The 22,735-nt window shown below is 39.7% G+C and overlaps 1 protein-coding gene across 4 annotated transcripts in view; it reads right to left on the bottom strand.

The window, feature by feature from the left end:
• Nucleotides 1-22,735, bottom strand: part of calcr (calcitonin receptor) — a 42,330-nt gene that overhangs the window by 5,469 nt on the left and 14,126 nt on the right. The window contains exons 1-15 of one of the 4 annotated variants that reach the window (XM_023811767.2): nucleotides 20,439-20,504; nucleotides 18,719-18,875; nucleotides 18,470-18,537; nucleotides 18,201-18,293; nucleotides 16,493-16,596; nucleotides 16,023-16,185; nucleotides 15,593-15,703; nucleotides 15,390-15,502; nucleotides 13,273-13,364; nucleotides 10,807-10,933; nucleotides 5,601-5,754; nucleotides 2,668-2,728; nucleotides 2,510-2,576; nucleotides 2,189-2,407; nucleotides 2,058-2,099 (exon numbers count right to left, since the gene is read on the bottom strand). In XM_023811767.2, the coding sequence (XP_023667535.1) occupies nucleotides 2,058-2,099; nucleotides 2,189-2,407; nucleotides 2,510-2,576; nucleotides 2,668-2,728; nucleotides 5,601-5,754; nucleotides 10,807-10,933; nucleotides 13,273-13,364; nucleotides 15,390-15,502; nucleotides 15,593-15,703; nucleotides 16,023-16,185; nucleotides 16,493-16,596; nucleotides 18,201-18,293; nucleotides 18,470-18,537; nucleotides 18,719-18,759 (1,455 nt within the window). In that variant the 5' untranslated portion in view covers nucleotides 18,760-18,875; nucleotides 20,439-20,504. Of the gene's footprint in view, nucleotides 1-2,057; nucleotides 2,100-2,188; nucleotides 2,408-2,509; nucleotides 2,577-2,667; nucleotides 2,729-5,600; nucleotides 5,755-10,806; nucleotides 10,934-13,272; nucleotides 13,365-15,389; nucleotides 15,503-15,592; nucleotides 15,704-16,022; nucleotides 16,215-16,492; nucleotides 16,597-18,200; nucleotides 18,294-18,469; nucleotides 18,538-18,718; nucleotides 18,876-20,438; nucleotides 20,505-22,735 lie in introns of those variants that run through there. The other 3 variants (XM_023811763.2, XM_023811766.2, XM_023811768.2) reach the window with 3 other exon arrangements.

Below are 22,735 nucleotides of genomic sequence, written 5' to 3'. Positions count from 1 at the left end.
ATTTAGTTCCCTACGGCACTTTGTCAAAACGTACCCCAGCTGCACACCTTGGGTCCTGTTGGACACGGATGACTGATTGCCATTTGATTTCCAGCTGAATCGCCAATTGTTTAACCGTCCAGTTAAATAAATCATCGGAATTACTTGCTCCTGTGATATATTGGCATCCTATGCAGAGTACACACTGCCTTACTGGCCGGACAGGGTCCATGTGTCAGCAGCCATGCTTGTATAAGTGACAACTGAAGATGGAGGGATGTAGGATTCATTCACTGGAGGTGGTGCTGGTCAAGCCATTAGGTGACACAGGTGGCTGGCTAGGGCGCCATCTTCTGGGGGAGTGGTGAATTGGCATACCGCTGGAAGTGTGGCAGCGGTGGGGGCACAAGGCGAAGCTTACCTAGGGTGGCATGTGGGCCTTGATTTGGGGATTGCGGGGTTTTATTGAATGTGGGATTTATTTTAATTGAATTAGCTAGCTGACGTTCCTATTTAGAATGAATGGTAGGATCATTATGGCAGAGCCTGATGCGTTCTCCTTGGGCTGAAACACAACGCACTGCTCAGCTAGTATTATTAGCATTACACTCATAACCATATTGGTTTCTTAATATGGGAGAAAGTTCACATGTGTATGTAAGCAGGGAAATGTTAAGCATTGGATGCAGCAAATTATTTTAAGAGGAATTAATAGGGTTGAAATTGTTAGCAGACTATTTGTAATAATTCAATTTTCCACATCTGTTATGCATAGAACAAGTATTTTCTTATTTTGTAGCGATTGGCAAATGTAGCTGCAAAAATATTACGCAAAAAAAACGAATGAGAATCGTATTCATTTAATTTGATTGAAAGGAACTGAGTATGCTTGGTATCGACGCATTTTCAAATATCCACTGAGATGATTTATTTCTGAACAACTCCGAGGGGCACCCTGTGCTTTGTCCTGAATGGTTCATCGACGTGGCCTGTTACCATGGCCAGAAGGGGAGGAAATTGGGCAGAGAGCCATGGAGAGTGGGGAAAAAAATGCAGAAATGCCAACAAGTTAAGTAGGATGAATCATTATGTGGAACAATCAAACATTCCCACGAATTACATGGCAGTGCCCCTTCTATCTCTTGGACGCTGGATCTGTCCTGAACACCCAGTTTGTTTGTGCTATGCCCTGAAGGTGACAGGGACTGACAGCTCACGCATGAGCTAATATCTGACCTATTTTCAAACCCATAACAATTTTCTACATATAAAACATAATATATCTTAGGCCTGTAAAAGCTGGTAATTCACAGTTTTCTGTGCCAGAACCACATCCTCAGTACTCCAACGTGTCTCATTTCCGCTGCAGCATTGTTCCGCATCTCTCGTGCTGAAAGGCCGGGCTATTAACCCTCATCTCCTAATGTCACGTGATGGGCTGCTAACTGTCATCGGACTCACGCACACTTAGGGAGCCCGAGACGCTCCTACTGTTTAATCGCTTTTCTTTTTTCGGCCCGTGAGCCGACCATAAGGAAACCGCCCTGCTCTTGTAACATTTAACGTGCTGATTTTGCGAGGGCTGGACCAGAGGCAGCTTCTGAAAAGCAAGAGTCTTACAGTGCAGAGTTACGTCTTTCTCTCAAGCCTGTGTAGCTGCCAAAATAATAAATAATCGCGGCCAAGTCCCAGTGATCATTCGATAGGCGCGTATTTAAAGAGAGCTGCCACTGGGATTTTGTGTGATCAGGTACTTATACGCTGTGATGTGATGACATTTCCAGTTTATGATGTTGAACGACACGCGTCTTCTCTTGTGTCCGAAGGTCCAATGCCTGACAGAGTTGCTACACTGTCTCCTCCCATAATGCATCTGAGTCACATGATTTGGCTCCTCTTCACCACCCTGAACCCGGACGCCATGTGCCATGAGGAACATGCTGCCTTCCTCGGCGAGGTAATGAAGCCGTGAGATTAAACAACAGCCATCACTGCCAACACTTTTCTACGTGTGCAATCGATCAGGATGACAGAAGAGGCAGATAGACTGAAGCGATGTAAACAGGAGACATACTTACTTCTCCATTGAAAAAGCAAAATATCGTCGCCACCAATAACCCCTGAAAAGCAAATATTTACGATTAATAGTAATGAAGTATTCGGTGAACATGTAGCGGTGCTAGCGGGTGCTAGCGGGTGCTATTAGTACCTGGTAATTCATCAGTATGTGCATTATGTAGTCAAACACCTCGCCAGCAAGCCTGTTCTCTGGTCTCCAGGGTATGATGACGAACTGAATCCCCAATAATGGCACCAGGATCAGTGTGGCCCTCACAGCCTTCATGTACATGTTGGACTCGGCCCGGTGGGTGTCCCGCAGCTTGGTCACCAGCACCCTCACGATGTTCAGCAGAAAGAACAGGTTGACCTGGAAGGCCGGTGAAAAGGTGCCCATTACCATAGTCATAGACACTTTCCCAGCATGCACTGCTGCAACGCTAGAGGACTGAGTGATACAGTGTTGACTCACCAATAGGGCTGCCATGATGGGCCCATGTATTATGTAGGGCAAATGCGTCTCCACACTCATCCAGCAGCTATTGGACATTCAAGGTTTCGTGGTTAGATTTCCCATCCTTTTTGGTTTGTACTTCTCCGCCTTTTTCAGAAGACTTGAAAAAGACTTACTTGTCGTCGAAATATTTTTTCCTCGCAACAGCATGGATGGATGCAGGCACCAAAGGAAAACCTAAAAGAAGAGCAAACTGTACTTTAAACACAAATAAATCACGGTGAGGAGTCAATTTCTGTATAATACATAGTTCAACTAAAAGCTAAATGAATTCATACAAAGAATTAAAATAATATACCATTGTTAATTCACAATTATAATTTATATCTTTTGGCTGCTTTATCAGACACTCCTACTACCCATTCTTCCCTCCAGAACTGCTTTAGGGGTAGATGAACAATCAGAGACGTCTTTCTCCACACCACTATGGTACTGAGCGGTTATTTTTGCACTTCCTGTTATCTTTAACGAGCCTTGCCGTTCTCCTCCCACCGTTCTCATTAGTGTTAGGTGTTCATAGGTGTATTCAGCCACGGAGATACCAGACCGAATGGCGCCACGCTATTCTCTATGAACTCTAGGTACTGTAGTGCAGAAATCCCAAGAGGATGGCTGTTTCTGAGCGCCTGGAATCTCCAATCACACCACATTCAAAACCACTAATTGTAATGCTCAGTCAAATGGAAAGTGAACATCTTGACACCGTCTGCGTACTTTGTGTCTCTGGTTGCAGTAGGGTGAGCAGATAATCCATGTCGGGGAGGATACCTTGAGCTACATAAGGTCGCTCACACGGTTTTGTGTGTAGACAGACGAACGTGCGAACATGGGGCGAGTTGGACCAACGAGTTTAAAACGAACGTCTAGCAAATGAGAGAGAAGGGTCTGCATGCTTGACAAGGTGCCGCGAGGGTTTGAACACAAGCTATTTCCAAAAATTGCTGGAAAGGAGACTGTGAATCTGTGCTGCTGTGATAAAGGCAGGGGGTGGTTGTTTTGATGAAACCTGCATGTAGGCATTCAAATCCATTAAATTGCACTTGCAATGCACAGTGTGTTACATTATCCTTCAAAACCAGTCAGTTACATTTGTTTTAAGTATTTCTGATATTTCCTTGTAATAAATGTTTCACAAAGCAGTGTATCGTTTATTTTTTTTAAATCTTAGGGTGGGCCCAAACCTCTGGCCTGTATTGTATGATTATTTTTCTTTAAAAATATATTACAACACTTCATACAATTCTTTTCATTTAACAAAATGTTATAAATCACATTTACTGAACCAAAACCTACACCTGGAGTCTCCAACTCTGGTCCTGGAGAGCTACTATCTAGTAGGGTTTCTGTCTAACCTGGCTTCTGATTGGCCACACCTGTTCTGGCTCATCAGAAGTCAGGTAGGATAGAAACCCTACTGGAGAGTAGCTCTCCATGACCAGAGTTGGAGACCCCTGACCTAAAGGTAGGCCACATCCATAAATTGCAGTCATATTTTTAATTCTGACAGGCCGTAACGGCCAAGAATCCAAGCCGCTGTAGAAGGAATGAAGCCTGGGCCATTAACAGCTCTTGTCCGTTCGTCTGGTAATTATTATACATAGTTAGGGCTATCAGTTTATCTTTAATAACAACCAGCTTTTCAGAGATTCTTTTCAACTGACTAATTAGTCTATATCTGTCATCTGATGATTGCAGAATCCAAACATAAATCATGGATCTTCAAACTGAAGCATAAATTAAACTATGCATTTAATAGAAAACAAACATTAACTCTGTATGTTTTATTTTGATAAAGAAGAGTTTTTTTTCCCATTTGAAATGCCAAATCACTGATCCAGTACGCCTTGATATCTCATGTAATGCTGGATACCTGTGTGATGAATCTCTCGAGGGTATAACTTATTGCACACCATTTAGCCGGAAATGGCTCCTTTTTGGAAGAAGTGAAGCTACAGCTCATGAAATTGCTAATTTGATTTAAAAGGCCAATGGAAATGCAATATTACACATTACTGTCACAGTGATAATAATGTTGAGTATAAACTTGCAATATTTATAGTCATTTGTATTACTTTCTAAATCTACTAAAGCATCACTTAAAATGCTGAAGTGTTTTAGAGTGAAACGGGCATTCGTTTCCATTTAATGGTTGGCTGGAGTGAGACTAACCATATGTTATAATCATATTTTTACATAATGAAATTAATATTAGTGGGCAAATTGAGGGCATATACACATGAAACTAACCGTGTTATTAACTTATCAACCCTAACACTCTGATTGTGAAGTATGTGTGATTACTGAAAGGCTGCTCAGCTTAGTGATATATGTCTGACCCACTGTAATGCTTTCAAGGCAATCACAAAAATGCAGCAGCCATGAAAAAGACCAGAAATGTGACCAGTGTACACGGGTCACAGAACTGTGCTATTTTAGTGTAAAAGGGCAACATTTCTGTAAAAGAACCATCTCTGTAATGATTTGGCTGGTGCTTCATCACTGTAAAGTAAAGACCAACCTTGTATTACATCAACTCGACAGTCTCGGTCTTTTCCCTGTTGAATTTGCAGAAATTTGGCAAACACATCAATATTTACTAGTGGTAAGACATTTGCCTCTTCGGTCCATCCTATAGATATGCATGAATGTTTGCAGGCACCAATCTTGCTAAATTGAGACACACTTCGGACACGTCTCCTCATAAATATTCACGAGTGTGGCGGCGACTGGGAGCAGTTCCTGGCCTAGCTGTACGGATGGCAAACTAGACCTCTTTTACAGATACAGGGAAGAATGCAGTAATTTCCCCTGAGATCTGATAGCACTCTGGCACCTGTACACCCTCTGTGTTTTTCCACCGACAGAAACATCCGATACTGTCTTGTAATTCACCACGGCGGCGTCGCCTCTCAGAACACAAGCTGTTCGCAAATTAACGGTCCCTCACTGCAGCCAATCCTTTGCTTTCGACTGGGTCGCTTATGAGACTTGCCCACTACACGTTGACGTGGGTTTTATTTGTTTTTATTGAGCGACCCGGCAGACTCACCCCAGCCTAGGAGGTAATACCAGTGTAAGTGCTGCTCTTCAGCAAACACAGCCACGACGATGAGGGTGTGCAGGTAAATCCCCTCACACAGCATCCAGAAGTAGTTACACCCCAACATGTACATGTGGAAGTAGTGCAACACCTTGCAGCCAACCTGTGAAAGGAAATCAAATCAACATCAAATTCTGTATTCCCTGTGCCTTAGGCTCAGGAGTCATAAATGTCCTGCCCTCACCCTATTTAACCAACACTATTTGACTATTTGAACACTATTTGACTATGGATAAACATCCATGAGTCTATCCCCTTGTCTTGTATTGGAGTTTAATTACTAACAGTGGCATTGGAAGGAAATTCACACCTTGGGTTCAATTAGAATATATTTAAGTAAACAGGTAAAATAGTAAAACTTGTGTCAGTGTCCAAATATTTATAGTCCTGACTGTATGTGCATGTTTGCATGTTTGAGGTTATGCAACATCATCGTGACGCCTGGTGGCTCAGGCAGAGAAATTATGTTACTATTCGGGCTCAGTTGGGGTCGGGCCTAATTGCCACTGGCCTGAAGCAGGCTCAGACTGACACTTCAGGCCCCTGCACGTCTCTATTAGCAATAAAGCCCACTTGACTTGTCTTTAGACTACACTCTGTTTCCTCCTCATGCTGTCACTGGTGATTGCAGTTTCCTACATTCCTACCCATCTCCGTTCCCACCTCTGCCTGCCGGGTGACCAATCAGCACACATCACGGACTCGGCTTCATATTGCCAGGTGACCAGGCGTATTTTTGCCCCTCCCCCACCCTCATTTTTAAAAATAGCAAAAGCTTCCTAATTTCACCCAAGGCTAACAAGTATATTCACATCCCTTTCTTCCAACAGCAGCACTGTGTGCTGATGGATTTCATGTGATTTAAGCCGTATGTCTGGAAGCCTGGGTTCCTTGTTCAAAGCTGCTTTTTAAATAGTAATTCCAATATATTCCCATACTCTCCCATCTGCTGGGGTAATACTACATTAATGCGCTACAAAACCGAACACGGCCGAAAAGGTTCTCCTAATCTTGTCTAAAATCGAGAAGACAGATATGCTTCTCTCTCCATCGGTATTAATGTTGAGACAGCACTATTTGAAGGTACTAGATCCTGTCTGAGTGTGTAAATCCTCACGGGGTGTGTACTGACTGAAAATACCAGTTTTTATTTTAGGTCCACTGAAAGTCCTGGTATAGCCTCTCCCCAAGCAAACACATTATCTGGGAAACAGACTACCAATAATGAACCTGATCTTACGGAAAAAAAAAAAAAAAAACTATGCTAATGTGTACAGGCAATTTACAGGTTAAGAACGGCTGACTTATGAATGGACTGCCATAAAGTCTCTTATATTAAACATTTGAGTTAAATACAATGGTTCGTAATAATAAGCACACGCATGAAAATATTACTCTGCTTAAGTAGTTCATCGGCTTCAAGTACTGTACGATACCGTGTGTAGCTAGTTTTATTATTACTGTAATACTATTACTATGAAGTGTATTATTATGTTTAAGATGTTTTAGTGTATTTGGAAGTGTTTCACAACTGTTTTATTGCATAGAAAGGTAAAATATACTAAGACAAACATTTCACTAATTGTCACTAAATAAGAACCCGTATCTATCTGTTCCAACTTACCTACAAATTCGACTAAACTCAGGGAACATGTCTCATTTGTAACCCGAAGACTGTCTCTTTAAATACATTACTGATAACCTGTGCCATTAATAATAAATAAAGCGTATGCATTGAAACAGAATGTTTCCTGATCTGCAAGAATGAACAAGGTGGCCGTGCTGACGATTTCATTCAATTCACTTCAATTCAGTTGAATTATGCCACTCACCAGAGCATAATCGCTTCTTTGAATTAGGATGCAGAACATCGGCCTCTCTTTTTTCTTTTGATGTGAATAACTTATATAATTTATTCACTGAGCTGAATAATTAAGTGCTTCGAGGATCTCAGGCCCCTAGGTTTTTAATCTCCTTCATATTCTCTTTTCCAGATGGTTGTAAGCTAATGTAATAGCTGGGTCTAGATAGCCCCAAAAACAGGGTATCTAGGTCAGAGGACAGGGTTGGGGCACTAGTTCACTTTGTTCATGTAAACCACCCCTTGATCCTATCACAAAATAGCTAAAACAAGCTTTATACATGAAAAAAAGGCCTAGAAAATACCCTTGAGGAAATTGCAGCAACAGTTCTCTAGAAACCGTATTCCATCATCTAAGCAGTGGGTTTGAGCTTATTTAGCAATACTGATATTGTCCTTTACCACTTGCAAACTGCAGGGTGGAGTTACTTGCTTATGGATGATATCATTGACACCCCCCCCCACCACAGGACATGATGAACTTGGAAGAGAGGGATGATGAGGAAAGTGGGAACAGCTGAAGTAAGATCAAAAAGCTTTATGGGGCTGTTACTCAGAAAAAGTAACACTACATTTCAACATGTTTACTTTTGGTTTCAATTAAACTGTATTTACTGCACAACAAACCCCCATCGCAGAGTTACTGTTATGTGTTTTTGCAACTTCGCTTCCACGTCATCTTTTATTTCTTATGTTTTTACCTTAATTTGTGTTTTTATTGGTCTTGTTGCATTCCTTATGTATACTGTACTGCTACAGTGCTATGTAAGTACTTATTGTTTTAGGACACAGACACTTTCTCATTGGTGTGATAACTCAAAAAGTATTTGACCGATCTTTTTCAAACTTTGCAGACATATTGTATTAATGAAGATCTGTGGCCTATTCCACAAAGCAGAATTTCTTGCTTGGCCAGATAACAAGTCAGATTTATGTAGTCCTGGATAAATGTGAACACAGTCCATTTAAATTGGTATACCTTAAATATGACAAGTTATTCGGCTCAGCAAGAAATCCTGCTTCGTGAAACAGCCACCTGGAACTCATCAAATTTAGAGACAGATCACTCCAACACTGAAGCAACAGCACTTAGTGGCAGCAGGTGGGAGGGTGACTACAGAAGAAACTTAACCTTGTGAACAGAATGACAGTGTTTGATCTTATTACTCTGTTCACTCCATTTGATCTTTGATGGATCGTATTACCACATGGAAAAAAAAACATTATATGAATGAAAAGCTTTGCCTGATTTAATTCTGAGACAAATCACCCCAAAACTGAAGCGTCAGAGCAAGGTGGTAACAGAAAGGTAAAATTAATGAACACGGTAAAATGAATGAACAGGGTAAAATTGCTTAGTGCGTCTTATCCAGATTTCTCAGGAACATTTTATGAGTCAGTGATTCTTAAAGTTTGGGGTGTGAGTTTTTCTTAAGGTTCTAAAATAAAGCCAACTGTAGGAGAGATTGTAGAGGTTGGAGGGTGTGGGTGGAGTAGGGCTTGGATGGGTTGGGGGGGGAGGGTGACTGAGGAATACATTGTTGTCATTTTGACAGCATCTAGTTGCTGCTATTATTATTATTATTATTATTATTATTATTATTATTATTGGCAGCACGGTGGCCCTGCTGCCTCACAGCAAGAAGGTCCTGGGTTCGGTCCCCGGGTCGGGCGTAGGACCTTTCTGTGTGCAGTTCACACGCTCTCCCCATGTTCACGTGGGTTTCCGCCAGGGGCTCCGGTTTCCTCCCACAGTCCAAAAGTGCGCATAGTAGGTTAATTGGCGACACTAAGTTCGCCCCGTAATTGTGTGAGTGTGCACCCTGTGGAGTGTTGGCGCCTGCCCAGGGTTGGTTCCTGCCTGTGCCCATTGTTCCTGGATAGGCTCCCGTCCCCCCTGTGACCCCAGTTGGGATTAAGTGATTACAGTGATGGATGGATGGACGGATTATTATTGTTGTTGCTGTTGTTCTATACAGTTTCCCTTGGAAGAAGTGTGGAACCTGACCATAAGTTAATCAGCTCACTGTAACAATCCTCACTGACATCTTGTTAATTCCCATATTGTTTGTTTCCATGGTGATCAATCAATCCTGCCACTCAAACAGATAAGCAGAGCATCCATACCACTTCTGTCTACTTCAGGCAGTAAACTTCTTGGTTTTTAAACTCCTCTTGCATCTGACAGACCAAATTAATGACCAGCATGCAGAGTTTCTCTAAACCGCAGCCCAGTGATTTGTGTTCTGAAGAAATATCTTGGTTTATTCAGGATGGAGGACCGCTATAATCCTGCTACTATTTCACCGGGGCCATGTCATTTTCAGTTTAAAAAAGATCATCTAAATGATTCCCTAGAAAGAAAAACACGTAGAAAGCATGTCAGGGAAAAAAATATTTAAGCATCAGCCTGGACCTTGATAAAGTAACATTCCAAAAAGGCAGCTTTATTTAGTACCTAGAGTGTCAGACTCCAGGATCAAAAGAGAACACATCTATAGTCCAGGGACAGCTTTTCAAACCCATGTCAGGTGAACATATGTGAAAGGTATGCAAAACATTTGTCTCCTGCAAACATACCAGTAGCACGGATGACGTTACCAAGGGCAAGAGGCCGACCGCTATTTGCCATGTCTATACAGATTATAAACCTTACTGTAATCAGAATTATTAACTGAAGAAAAATCACAGCATTTGTTTTAAATTATGATAGTAGTATCCTGGGGCTGCCTGTGTCTCCTGATGGGTTGATCAGCACTGATTTGCAGTGAGGTGATTTACTTCAGCGTATCTTCAAATGTTACTATATGGTAAACATATAATGTCTGGAACATCATATTCGTTAAGTGGAAAAGTGGAGTCAAATCTGTTTGGTTGAATCATTTTGGACACAGCAGAATACGTTTTAAAAAAGAATAAGTCGTTTTAATGAGCTCAGCATAACTTATACAGGTAAGCTTTACATTAAATGCATATCATAATGTATTCATAGACCATTCAGTACACATTCGTAATGCATTCATAAGGAGCGTGTAGTTTACCTTAACATCCTAACATACTTTAACTACTTTAATGTACATTAATTATAAACATTATATGATAATAACAAACATTATAATCATATAATGGTACAATGTTTCTTATTACTGTATATTTAAAGCTGTTAATGTTTGTTAGAATGTTACGATCTACTTACATGCTGCTTATGAATGTTCTATGAATGCATTATAAAGGCATTATGAAGGTGCAGTTAATGTACAGTGTTAACATTATGCATAAGCAGTCAGGACTCACAGGATTGCTCTCCACCAGCTTGGGGTTTCCCACGACCGCGACAAGGTTCACGATGGTAAATGCCGAGTTCAGGACATAGGAGCAAAACAAATTCTTGTGCAGTGTTATCCTTTGGCAACTCAGGCTTCTGTGGAAAAAAAGCAAAATTTGCATGAACCTTAACATTTGCATCGGTTAATCTGTACGCTCACTTGCAGCACACTGATTTATAACACTCAGTAGTCTTGTGCCAGCCTCAAGAGCGATGTTCTCGACAGTGTTTGGACAAACTGTAGCTGGCCATATTCAGTGTTCCAGAGAGAACATGTAAGGAGAGGCATCCTTGAGGAGAGGTTAAAATTAAATTAGCCATAATTCATAAAGCACTTTGCAAAAAGTTCCTTCAAGGAAAGTGCATGTTTTCCCTACTTTAAACAGATTAAACTGGAAAGATTGGAAAGTAGACTGGAAAAATATTATTTTCTTCCGATGGTAAAAAAAAACTGAAAAAAACTTGCCTGTAAAAGTGTTTTGTTTCATCTCTGGTGAAGTAAATTAAACAATGAACAATAAAATATGTCTGAAACATAACTTTTTCCCTAAAAGAAATTAAAACAGCATTCAGAATAAACAAATGTTATCCGTTATTTTTAAACTGCACAATGAATGGACTATAAATAAAATATAAACAGGTCAAAAGACTAAATTCATCTGCCTTGATGCCAATTCTCATGTGCTGTTTAATATTGTACACATCATGCATCAATTCAGTGATTATTATTACGGTTTATAAACATAATCTATGAGTTAATAAACTAGCCACTGATTTACGACTTTTAAATTCAATTTTCTCTATTAATTAATTCAGTTAATTTTGAAGGCTATATGTGGTTATTGCATTAAACAGGCCAAAATAACACCTGTTGTCTTCCCCATTAAAGCCGATAATATGTATAGATAACACATGGACTGCTGCATGACAGACATTTTGATTGGGTGGGATCAACTGCACCACTGCATATTATTACAAGCCCTCTCCAATCACAATTCTTCACACGAGGCTGCATTTGTATATGTGACTTAAACAAGGTGAACCTCTTGAAGAACGTTTAGTGTTCCGAAAGCTCAGAGTCATTGTCAAGAGTCTTTCAAAGTGCTTCAGTTCTGCCTGAGGACAAGTGGGCAAACATGTGAGCTGGAAGTCTGTGGACGGTCGTAGTAAGACTGGCAGCGACCTTCAGCTAACGTTTCAGGTTAGCGGGGCACTGTAAATAAGAAGATTCTGCTATTCGACACCATGAAATACCCCAGTAAACTCCACATCTGGATTCAATAAGGCAACCCTGAGACCTTGACGTTTAAAGAGATCAGGCTATAAATACTACAGCATTACTATAAAACACACTCTTCAGAGACAGGTTAAACTTTACTAGGAGTATCCATAGTATATGTTTTGAGGTGGGTCTGTAAAGCCATAATGTATTTGCACTAAACCCATCTTGGGTTCACAGCTGCTTTTGAACTTAATATATATGTAAATTATTTACAGAAGAAATGTAAACGATATGTATTAATCAATTATGTTAACGTGATGTTTCTCAATGCAAAGCAACATGTTTGTACTTAGACTCTATAGAGATTACCACATTGTTTCCCTTAATGAAAGTGTCTTTCCCTTATTTCAGTGCCAAGACAAAAAATCTTTCATATTTTATTCATTAAGGAAAAGAATCTTGTGTGCATATTGAATAAGTGAGAAAATTTGTCTTAGCCTTGGCTAGTCTTAGCCAAGTGAATTTAAAACGCATGTTGTTAAGACATTTAGTTACAAGACAATTATCTTGTATATTTTGAATCTTAATAGTAACACAGACCTTCAAACTATATAAAAGAACTGATGTCATTATTAAGCTAAACAAAGAGTATGATTTACTAACAGTTTCAATTAAGTAAATTATTATTAATAATATATTACAAATGCTATTACTACTACAACTACTACTACTACTAATAATAATAATAATAACCTATGAGTTTGCCACACCCAGAAAACCACATGGAAATTCTACTTTAGATCACTTCTTTTCAAAACGCACCTTCAGCAAAATCATTTCACGTGAACATCCATGAGTACAATATAAGCATGCAGTGGAAAGCAGACTTAAAACTGATACCTATTTCCCACCAGCCTTTGAACAATACCACACTGTTCATCTAACCTCCCTCTACAACAGTTTTCCTACCAACATTAAGATTTAACTGAATCATAATTTAGAAATATGACGATGTATCAGAGAGATTTACAGTTTGCCAGAGTCAAACACATTGGAAAATATTAAAATAACTGGCTTTGCCTCTGTAAGTGGTTCATGAAACCCCGTCTTTGTATATACTGGCTAGAACCAAACCATTGGTTTAGCACACAGGTAAGCTTTTTTCCATTGATAGTCATGTATCACTTGGCGTTATTATAAAAGTATTAATTACCTGAAGTAGAAGAATATTGCTAGGGAAACGAGAAGTGATGCAATGGATAAGGTGTGACCAGCTATGGCCATGTAGTAGAGTATGAACGCCATCTGAGAAAGCAAACACACACGTTTAAAATCACTTTTTAAATATATAGTCATGGCATGATTCATATCCCAAGGTATCGACAAAATGGATGGGGTTCTGGACACGTTCATGCATCATTTCGGGTTTGCAGTGCACAGGTCAGCACAGTTGCATATAAACAGCATTGACAGAAGTGAAAATATGCACTTGTGTTTATTAGGGTTTGTGTGTGAAGTGACAGGAAGGAAGACAGATGCAGATACCGGGAGCCTAGAACAACACAGACATTTCAATATTATACGATTTATGAGCGCAGCTGTTTTTCAAAGAGAAATGTCAGAAAAATATATATATTCAGAAATTTGTCTTTGAAAGTAACAAAGCAGTAAACAGACTAGGCCAGGGGCCTGTATCACAAAGCTGGATTTGTTGCTTAGCAGGATAACTTGTCGGATTTAAGGTACCCCAGATTAGATAGACTTTATCTCTGTTCACGGACATTTAACCCAGCAAGTTATCTGGCTAAGCAAGAAATCCTGCTTCGTGATACAGGTCCCAGTATTACGCAGAAATAAATAAAATGAAATAATGGTAAATCGTTAGTTTCAACATCTTACATTTCGGTGTATTATTATGACAGAGCTTCATTCATGAAGTTATTCCATCTGCAGTTCATACTAAAGAAACAAATTTAATATGACATTAAAATGTCTTTACCCCATGACCCCGTACTAAGTGTTTGGAAGACAGATGGCAGGATAGATCAACATCTAGACCAGGCTGTCCCTGCGCGGCCTGGGATATGCACTTTGAAGATGGATAAATTGTATTTATGGTTATTAGTGTTGAAAATGAATGTTGAATATTGTGATTTTTTTATATCAATATCATTTACACTAATTACTGTCAACACAAGTGACTGCTAGCACAAAAATACTGTCAACAAACAAAAGATGTAAGAAACAAACAAAAGATGTAAAAAATAAATATATCTTCCATACCTCTGACCCTCTACACATCTATCATGTATAAAACAGCACTAGTCATATTTCATATTTTTTGGTTTTTAATTACAGAGAACATTTTAAATTACGTCTATTTTCCCCAGACTAGCAAGTGTCTTCCACTTTTAAGTTCCGGAGTTCACTTTTTGCTGATTTCTTTCCAGCTCAGTTTCATTAACAATGTAACGTGGGAGGTTTCACTTTCGCATTGATCTGCTCTCAGAATCACTGTTCCAGTGGGCGGCTTACAGCTATTTGGCAGTGTAAAGGCGCCGTTTTGCACACCTTATCTTCCGGACAGGCCACACAAACAGTGGCAGTGTTTACCAGCCCATAAACCACACATCTGCAGGGGCCACTAAGGATTGGGGACCCCTCTTGGCCACAACCAGTTGCTACAGTACCAAAATCACTTTCTGAGCAAGTCCCAGAAACAACAAACCCGGCCGAGCACACAACTTCATTTTGCATCTGTCTCAGGCCTTACGTCCACAGAGAACGCTAAAAGCTATGACATCATTAGGCTGAGACAGCCTATACATTTAAAATATTTCTGTTTTCCCTTGTAAACATGTTTTTTTTTTCCAATCCCAGAGGTGACATGGCAGGATTAATATAAACACTACTGCCTGGGGAAGTTTTGTATCATAATCGTGACCAGCGGAGCATATACAAATGTAGCGGTATATTAGCATGTTTACGCATGAAACATATACCGCTAATTATGCAGCTGTCACTGAACTGTACTTAAGTTGCACAAAAATGGGATTACATTTGATGCCTTGGAAAGAAGCTATAACGAAATGCAAATCAATCCATAAATTATGCATAACTAAACTATAAACCATCATCAGAATTTACTCGTTCCAGTATGATAATGGTTGCTTGTCCTTCCTGCTGTGAATACACATCCTGAGTATTGTAATTACTAAACATTATAATCACTCTGATGTTCATGGGTGTCATGTCTATGCTATTAGCATCCATCCATCAATCCATCCATCCTGGTCAGGTTCACAAGATGTACTGTCAGTTTCTTCTTACCTTGACTTTCTCTTTTGTGTGTAAAACACAGAGGGTGTAATTGGACCACGTCCTGTTAGTCTCGGGGTGTCGAAACCAGTTTCCTGTCTCATCACAATATTTTGTTACTTTTTCTGGCAGAAAAATGAAGCAGGACACTTACAACAACATCCTTACAAAATCAACACCAAATGTTGCAAAAATACGTTCTCCCCAAATCTTACCGGTGGAGTCAAAATCTGGGAAATAATTGGGGCAGTTCTGTGACGTGTATGTCCCGGCGGCCGTGTCGTCCCAGCAGAGCCATCCGTCCCAGGTTCGATTGCAATACATACCTTAATTAAGTGGGAGGAGACCATTCTCAATAAAATATAGCTAAAGCTCTTCAAGGCCATAATTACCAAATAACCGTTGGGCTCCAATTGTAACGTGTCAAACATTACCATGCTGGAAACATTTAATTTAGACATCTTAGTAGGAACTATTTATGCTATTTATTTATTGCTGCTACTTATTTAGTAAGATTTACCATGTTTATGTACAGTCATAATAACAGTATTTGCTGTAGTGACTAGGGGCTTACCTTAAATCCGTAGTACAGTGTACAGTACCCTGTCATGTACACGCAAACGCTCAGTGTGGTCATTCTGTTACCTGATTTGTTATAAGGCTGATCCCTGTTCATTTTCTCGAAGCACTTATACTGGCCATCGGTGATTTTTTTCCTTTCCTCGACCTTCTGCGTGACAACAGGGCTGACGAGCGATTCGATGGTGGGCTCCGCGTTCCTTCCTGGTGAGCCGTGCATCATCACTCTCTACGCAAAACAAAAAAAAAGGCGGGAACCTAAACATATGTGAATACACACAGGGTAATGCGTTAAAATGGTATTTCACTGAAGTGGATTAATGAGTTAAAGGCAATAAAAGCTTCTGTATGAGATTTAAAAGTTGCAGGGCCTGTTATTTAGTTATTAAAAGCCACACAAAGCCAAAACGTGCTGAGCTCTCATTCGACAGCTTCCCCCAATACTGCATCCTCGAGAGCACTTGACTTTTCGCTGACGTTTTTAAACACCAAATTGCAACTCATTCATCAACAAGAAAAATGGTTCACTCAGTTACCTTTAATATGTCCTTGGACTGAGCAACGCAGTTCACCCAGGTTTTATTATATATGGGATCTTGGAACCAATTGCCTGATTCATCACAATATTTTGTCACTTTTTCTGCAAAAAGAAATGCTTAATTACTAATGCTGTAATTATAACAAAATGAATAAGCCAACTGAATTAGTGTTTTCATAATAATGGAAGATCCAGGCTGTGGTGCTCATTAATGGGCAGGGTGTTTGCTAAATTATACTGACATAATGAGGTAATGTTCAGAATTTACTGATTCATGCTTATTTCTGTTAATTATCCTTAATCTGGCTTCATAGTTTTACTGTTTAAATGTGTTTACTTCTTTCTTGCTAATAAGGGACTATATTGACACAAAACAACAATTACGGAAGTTTTCTGAGGAAAGTGAAACATGAAAAAAATCAGTTCTTGCAGTTTAGTAGAATTCAGACTCTGAACCATTTAAATACCAAAGTTGCTTAATAAAGAAAGTAATAATCAGATCTCGAACTCATTAGAACTCGAATTTCTTAAAAGTTGAACCAGCCAGAACTACCTAGAACTCGATCTGAATCTCAGAAGTGAAACCGTGAATGCCGATCTAAGATAACTTGTATGTGCGGGGAAATGAGTCACGCGGCAAGTCTCTCAGCGGAAACAAAGGGCAAAGCTTCAGTCTCAACCTGGCATTCGCTGTGAGAGCATCCTGCATGTTTACACTAGCTGAATACATATATTTAGACAGTAAAAATACATTTAGACAATGATTGACAGTAACAGCAATTATTATTATATAATAAAATACATTTAAAAACAAATATTTCATACTAATTGTTTTAATATTAATAATAAACCATTAATACATTTAATTGTAATAATATTGTCCTGCTGAGCAGGGATGGAACGGAGACAAAGGCGCAGACATCAGGGTACCGGGGAATACGGGGTTTAATTACAGGTAAGGCAGGCAAAACGCAGACGGACAATACAATGACCGAACTGGGGAAACAAACTGAAACGCGGACTAAATACAGAGGACTAATGACAACAGCCAGAAACAGCTGATCGGGGATTTCACACGGGGTTAACGAGGGGGCGTGGCACGCGGAAGGAGCGGACGATCGGGGCAGGACACAATTCGAAGTTAAATTCGAGTTCTGAGGTACCACTGTGTGTGTGTGTGTGTGTGTGTGTGTGTGTGTATATATATATATATATATATTTATTTATTTTTCATAATACTATATGTCTTTTAATGTAAATAGTGCGTCATCTATTTAGTGCAGCGACAGTTTGAAAACGCATGCCTTTAACACCTATATATCTATATGACAGTAAACGATAGTCTGCGGGCAATGTTTAAAACCCATCAGAGGACATAATAATAATAATAATAATAATAATAATAATAATAATAATAATAATATAAAAAGGGCAGTTTAACATCGAGGTCATTTTACTAGAAACGCAGTTCTTCAGGCTCCGATAATCAAGCGATAAACAGTATTTTTAAATGAAGATGGTTTCCAATTCTCAATGTAGCGTTCAGGAAACAAACAAAAAGAACGTTTATTGGTGCCTCCAGCATGATTTCAGTAAACCATTTCGCAACTGATCGAGTGGTCTGTTATTTTATTTGATGTGAAATACAGAATGGTCCCAAAGCGCTTGGCTCTCTGCGGGCGTGTCTGACCCCGTCCTCCTCTCACCTCGCACAGTCGGGCAGTCCTGATGCGCGTACGTTCCTGCCGGCGTGTCCTTCCAGCAAAACCACCCGTCCCATGTTTGATTGCAGAACGTCCCTTTAAACGCAGGTAATCAACACGTTAACATATGAATGGTTTCGGTTGCTGAATGATCTGCGGGAATAGATACATGTTTTGTAAGATAATATATGGCGATCAATGTTACTAATTAATTTTTTATTATTATGATTATTCCAAGGATAACTTGCGACAGAACTCTTCATGACAATTACCTGTACTTCCGCGGTCATTGGGTGACATGCACTTCTGTTTGTAGGAGCTGTATGCATTTCTGTAGTCACTTTTGAATCAATTGCCAGATATACCGTCAGGCTCATACAGTAATCAAATGAAATAAAAGCCATTCATTCTAGATGAGGTGACTTCATCCCCCAGTCTACTGGTCAAATTCTAGCCTCAATATCTTGTACCAAGAAAGCTCACCTTGTCCCAGTAAGTGCATAATGGAATCGTTATTGTACCTGTCCTGTTGACTGGTGTGTCGCTGTTCTGCTGCAAACATTTATATTGAGCGTCACTTATTTCTTGCACTTTGCCGTTTGTGTGGATCGGCGTCGGTTTCGGAGTCGTGTCCCGCGTGGGCTTTTCATTTGTTTCCGTCGCGTCACTGGCTGTAATCTGTATAAGGAACGCAAACGGCACGGTCCTGGGGTGAGCATTCACAGGTTAAACACAACGACACTAAACTAACGCGTGGATGTTATGATGCCCTTGATTGTAAGCCTACACTTTGTACCGTTTGACTGCCGGTTTGATCATTTCATTGGGAAATCAATTTGTATTTTCATGCTTGTTGGGAAATTCCATTAAGGGTCTGTTCTCATCAAATTCAAAGATTGTACTTCCTTTCAGTACTGAATAAGATTGTAAATTGATGTTTCATAAGTTTAAAAAATGGCTTTGCGGGTGTTAATAATGTCCTTATCAATTGCACGGGTAATTGTCGACTGAAAACACCGTTTTCTTTGTTATTAAGCTTTAATTATAATAACACACAGATACTGAGAAAACAGCCGTCGATGATTCTCCGCGTACCAAAAACAGCCCAATGTCATTTTACTATTTTAATCTTACAGTTAGGCAGACCTCAGCAGTTTTTTAGGCATCTTTTTTTAGATCCTAAATACTGCATTATTCTTACCTGACAACTTATACTTCAACGCAAGAGATTTTTTTTTTTTATCAAATTTCAGCTGAGGGGAACATTTCAGCACACGGACGTCCCATGTAGCAGTTTAGCAGCCGTACATATGATGTCACTCCAAACACTGAAGTAAATGACGTCATACATACGACCACTAGGCCACCACGCATTTCAGTTGCACTGGCTTGAAAAAAAATGTCTTTCCTCCATTTCCAGTATCCTTGATTAAGAGCACTCTGCGACTTCTCATTCAGAAAGAAAGCAAGGTCCAGAGTTTAAGTGAGAACTTACCAAAAACATGTGCTTACATTATATCACAATTTCATCAACATGCCAGTTATCATTGTAATAATTTTCATGGCGAAGAGCCTGAAAATCAGACTTTTTCGAAGGTTTTAAATCAGAGCTGGAGACAATATAATGTGTCGTGAAATATCATGTGAGCAAATTCCCACATAATCACTCTGCAGTAACAAAATGGCTGCTTAATTAATACTTTATCAAAGAGATGGTATTTACTTGCTGTCCACCAGACCTGGCAGAGGAATTTTATACTTAGAAAGACAGAGATTAAAGCCTGAAGCTGGATTTCACGCCCTTGCCCACCAGCCACTGATAAAGACTGGCATTTCAGAGCATTAGACTGAATGGCTCAAAGATCGTCCTTTTTAGGTCACTGATGCTTTTAATTACCAATGTGAACTAATTACTGGCTAACAGATTAGTGAACCACATCAAATTAATCTTAATTTCTCCAGGCTTTCAGATAATCAAAAAAAGGCTAGACCTTACTTCAAACAGAGACCTGATACAGAGTAACACTATCTCCATTTTACAGAAACCTTCAAAGAACTGCTACCAAGAAAACAGTTATTAAATACTAATTATCACCCCTAAATTTCATGGTATTAAAAGCTGTTAAATATGCCTTGGCCAGGTGTCTCTTTATTATAAGAGTGAAAGGCACATAGTTCATATTTCATTTAAGAACTATGTTATCCAGTAAGTGGTACATGTTATGTAATGGTTAGACTTACCAGTATGAATGGTATCAAAAGCCAGTGGGTACTTTTTAATTTCATTTTGGTAAATCCCAAGTTTATCTGCGAATATAAAAAGGAAAATTACATTAAATCACAAAATCAAACCAAAACTGATCAAATTGGCACCCAAACATCTGCTAGCCACACTAATCTCTATATAGAGTGTGCAGCTTATTGATGGTTTCAGTGCTGGAAATGAATCAGAAGAAAAAAAAGGTTATTCTTTAGGTTCTGGAATGAATATTGTTTATAATGTTCAAGTGAAATAATCCTCTTTGGTCATTCAACCTTGCCACAACAATGGTGACATATGCCTTTACTTAGCTCGACATATTTACTTTCGATGTGATTTGACCTTCTTAGCCTTTTTGGCTCTTGAGAAAGAATACGAGCACTGGCCTTCAAACGGCTTAGGAAATATTGCGATTCCACATTCATTCTTCTCTCACATCCAAGTCAAGGAGCAGAATAACCCAGGAAGTTAAGGTCGGTTCCAGAACACAATCCTGAATGTCGCCAAGGACAGGTGCGAGATGGGGCACTTCAAAGACAAAGGGGAAGCTGTCCTTAGAGCAGTGAGGACTCGGCACCAGGCCCAGCAGTGTGGTGGACAGCTGGTACGCAAGCTGTCACAATGTGAGCCGCTGTAGGCCAGACCCCATAAGCGAACTGCAACCGCTGGGCATCCTGTCCTGGGAAACATGCTTACATCAGCAGCCAATCAAGGAAAGCCGGCCTTGCTGCAAGTGAAAACTAATTTGCATTTGAATAATGGTGGATATCATTTTCAAGCTGTGCTGAAAGGTTGTAGAACCGGATTTCAGATGTTTTATTTGCTAGTTCTGGAGAATTTAACTGGTGATCAGAGGTGAGAAGTTTAGGTCCAGGAAGTAAAAATCTAGACCAAGATAGTGTTTCAACCAATCAGTTAAAGAACCACTGTCACAGCGCTAAACTGGTTGGCTGGAACGAAATCTGAATTGTTACTTTCTAGCCCAGAACTATCCACCTCTGCTGATGATACTGGTTAGTCTGGCAGTGACTTCCCAGATCTATGTATTTCTAATGTGTTCAGCCCTCACTTGTACAGCAGATTGCCATGGCACTGAAAGACCAAGGTTTGGGTATCTAAACCACACCATACCAAAAGCAGGCTCAATGTTGTACTAGACAATAGGGCTAATTATTTCGAGACACTTCATAAATGTTATATCAGACCATTTTTTAAATGCTGTATTTCACGCATTTGCACACAATAACAATGTGGCTACATACAAGAATTCTCTCTCTCTCTCTCTCTCTCTCTCTCTCTCTCGTTTGCCCCATTTGTAAAGCAACATAATTAAACATGACAGTAAAATCTGATTGATGCCATCCTACATTATGCTATGTACCATCAATATGCCTGTGGGTGGCACAGATACCGTCTCAGAGCGTTCTACAGCTTGGAAAGCTGCCTTTGTGCATCTCCATAGCTGGTTTTGCACGATTGAAACACTGCGCTTTAGTTTCTTATTGTTTTGAGATGTGGTAGGTTTATGTACCGTAATCCTAGGATTAGCACATTAGCTGCCTGTCTGCCAGCACGAAAAAAACTCGGTGCTCGGTGACATTAGTACAGTGGGATCACTGCAATATAGCTGTTCATTAATAATCCAGCTTGATGTTCTGTCACATATTTTTGTTAAATGTATTGTTCTTTATTTAATTCAAAACACGAATCTGCATCAAACATCAGAATTTATTGTTCAAACTCTTTTGTCCATATAACATGCTCTGCAGATTGACAGCACAATGAATAACACACAAATTTAATTGCATATAACTACTGTATAAAATCGCCCCATGTCTTGCTCTCAAAGTACACCTGTGTCTTCTTACGCCAGAATGTTACCGCTGTATTTTGCACATTTCACTCTATGTTATCATAACCTATACCTGGTTATAAGTGGTTTATAAGCCTGTCTCTGTGCTTTGTTTAGAGTTCACCTCTGGAGCTCTGTTTGCGGAACGCATTCACATTATGTAAACCTTGTGAAGTTTTATTGGCCAGTATTTTTAGGTACAGGAAGCTCATGAGAATTAAGAACAGAAGCATTTTCAGTATATAAAAAGGGAGCCTAGAAATGCCCCTAATCATTATAAAAGGAACCAAGATCCAAGAAAAATATGCAAAACAGAAAGAATTTGCTGCGTCTTGGATGTCACACTGTTGCGTGGCTCAACACTGAATCCATATTTAGGACATAAATGCTTCAGTTGTGGCAGTTAATTAATCAGGAAGAATGCCA

Source organism: Paramormyrops kingsleyae, chromosome 23 (genome assembly GCF_048594095.1).
Source record: "Paramormyrops kingsleyae isolate MSU_618 chromosome 23, PKINGS_0.4, whole genome shotgun sequence".
NCBI lineage: Eukaryota > Metazoa > Chordata > Actinopteri > Osteoglossiformes > Mormyridae > Paramormyrops > Paramormyrops kingsleyae.
The sequence above is the reverse complement of the archived record's forward strand: the minus strand, read 5'-3'. Positions and strand labels throughout refer to the sequence as shown.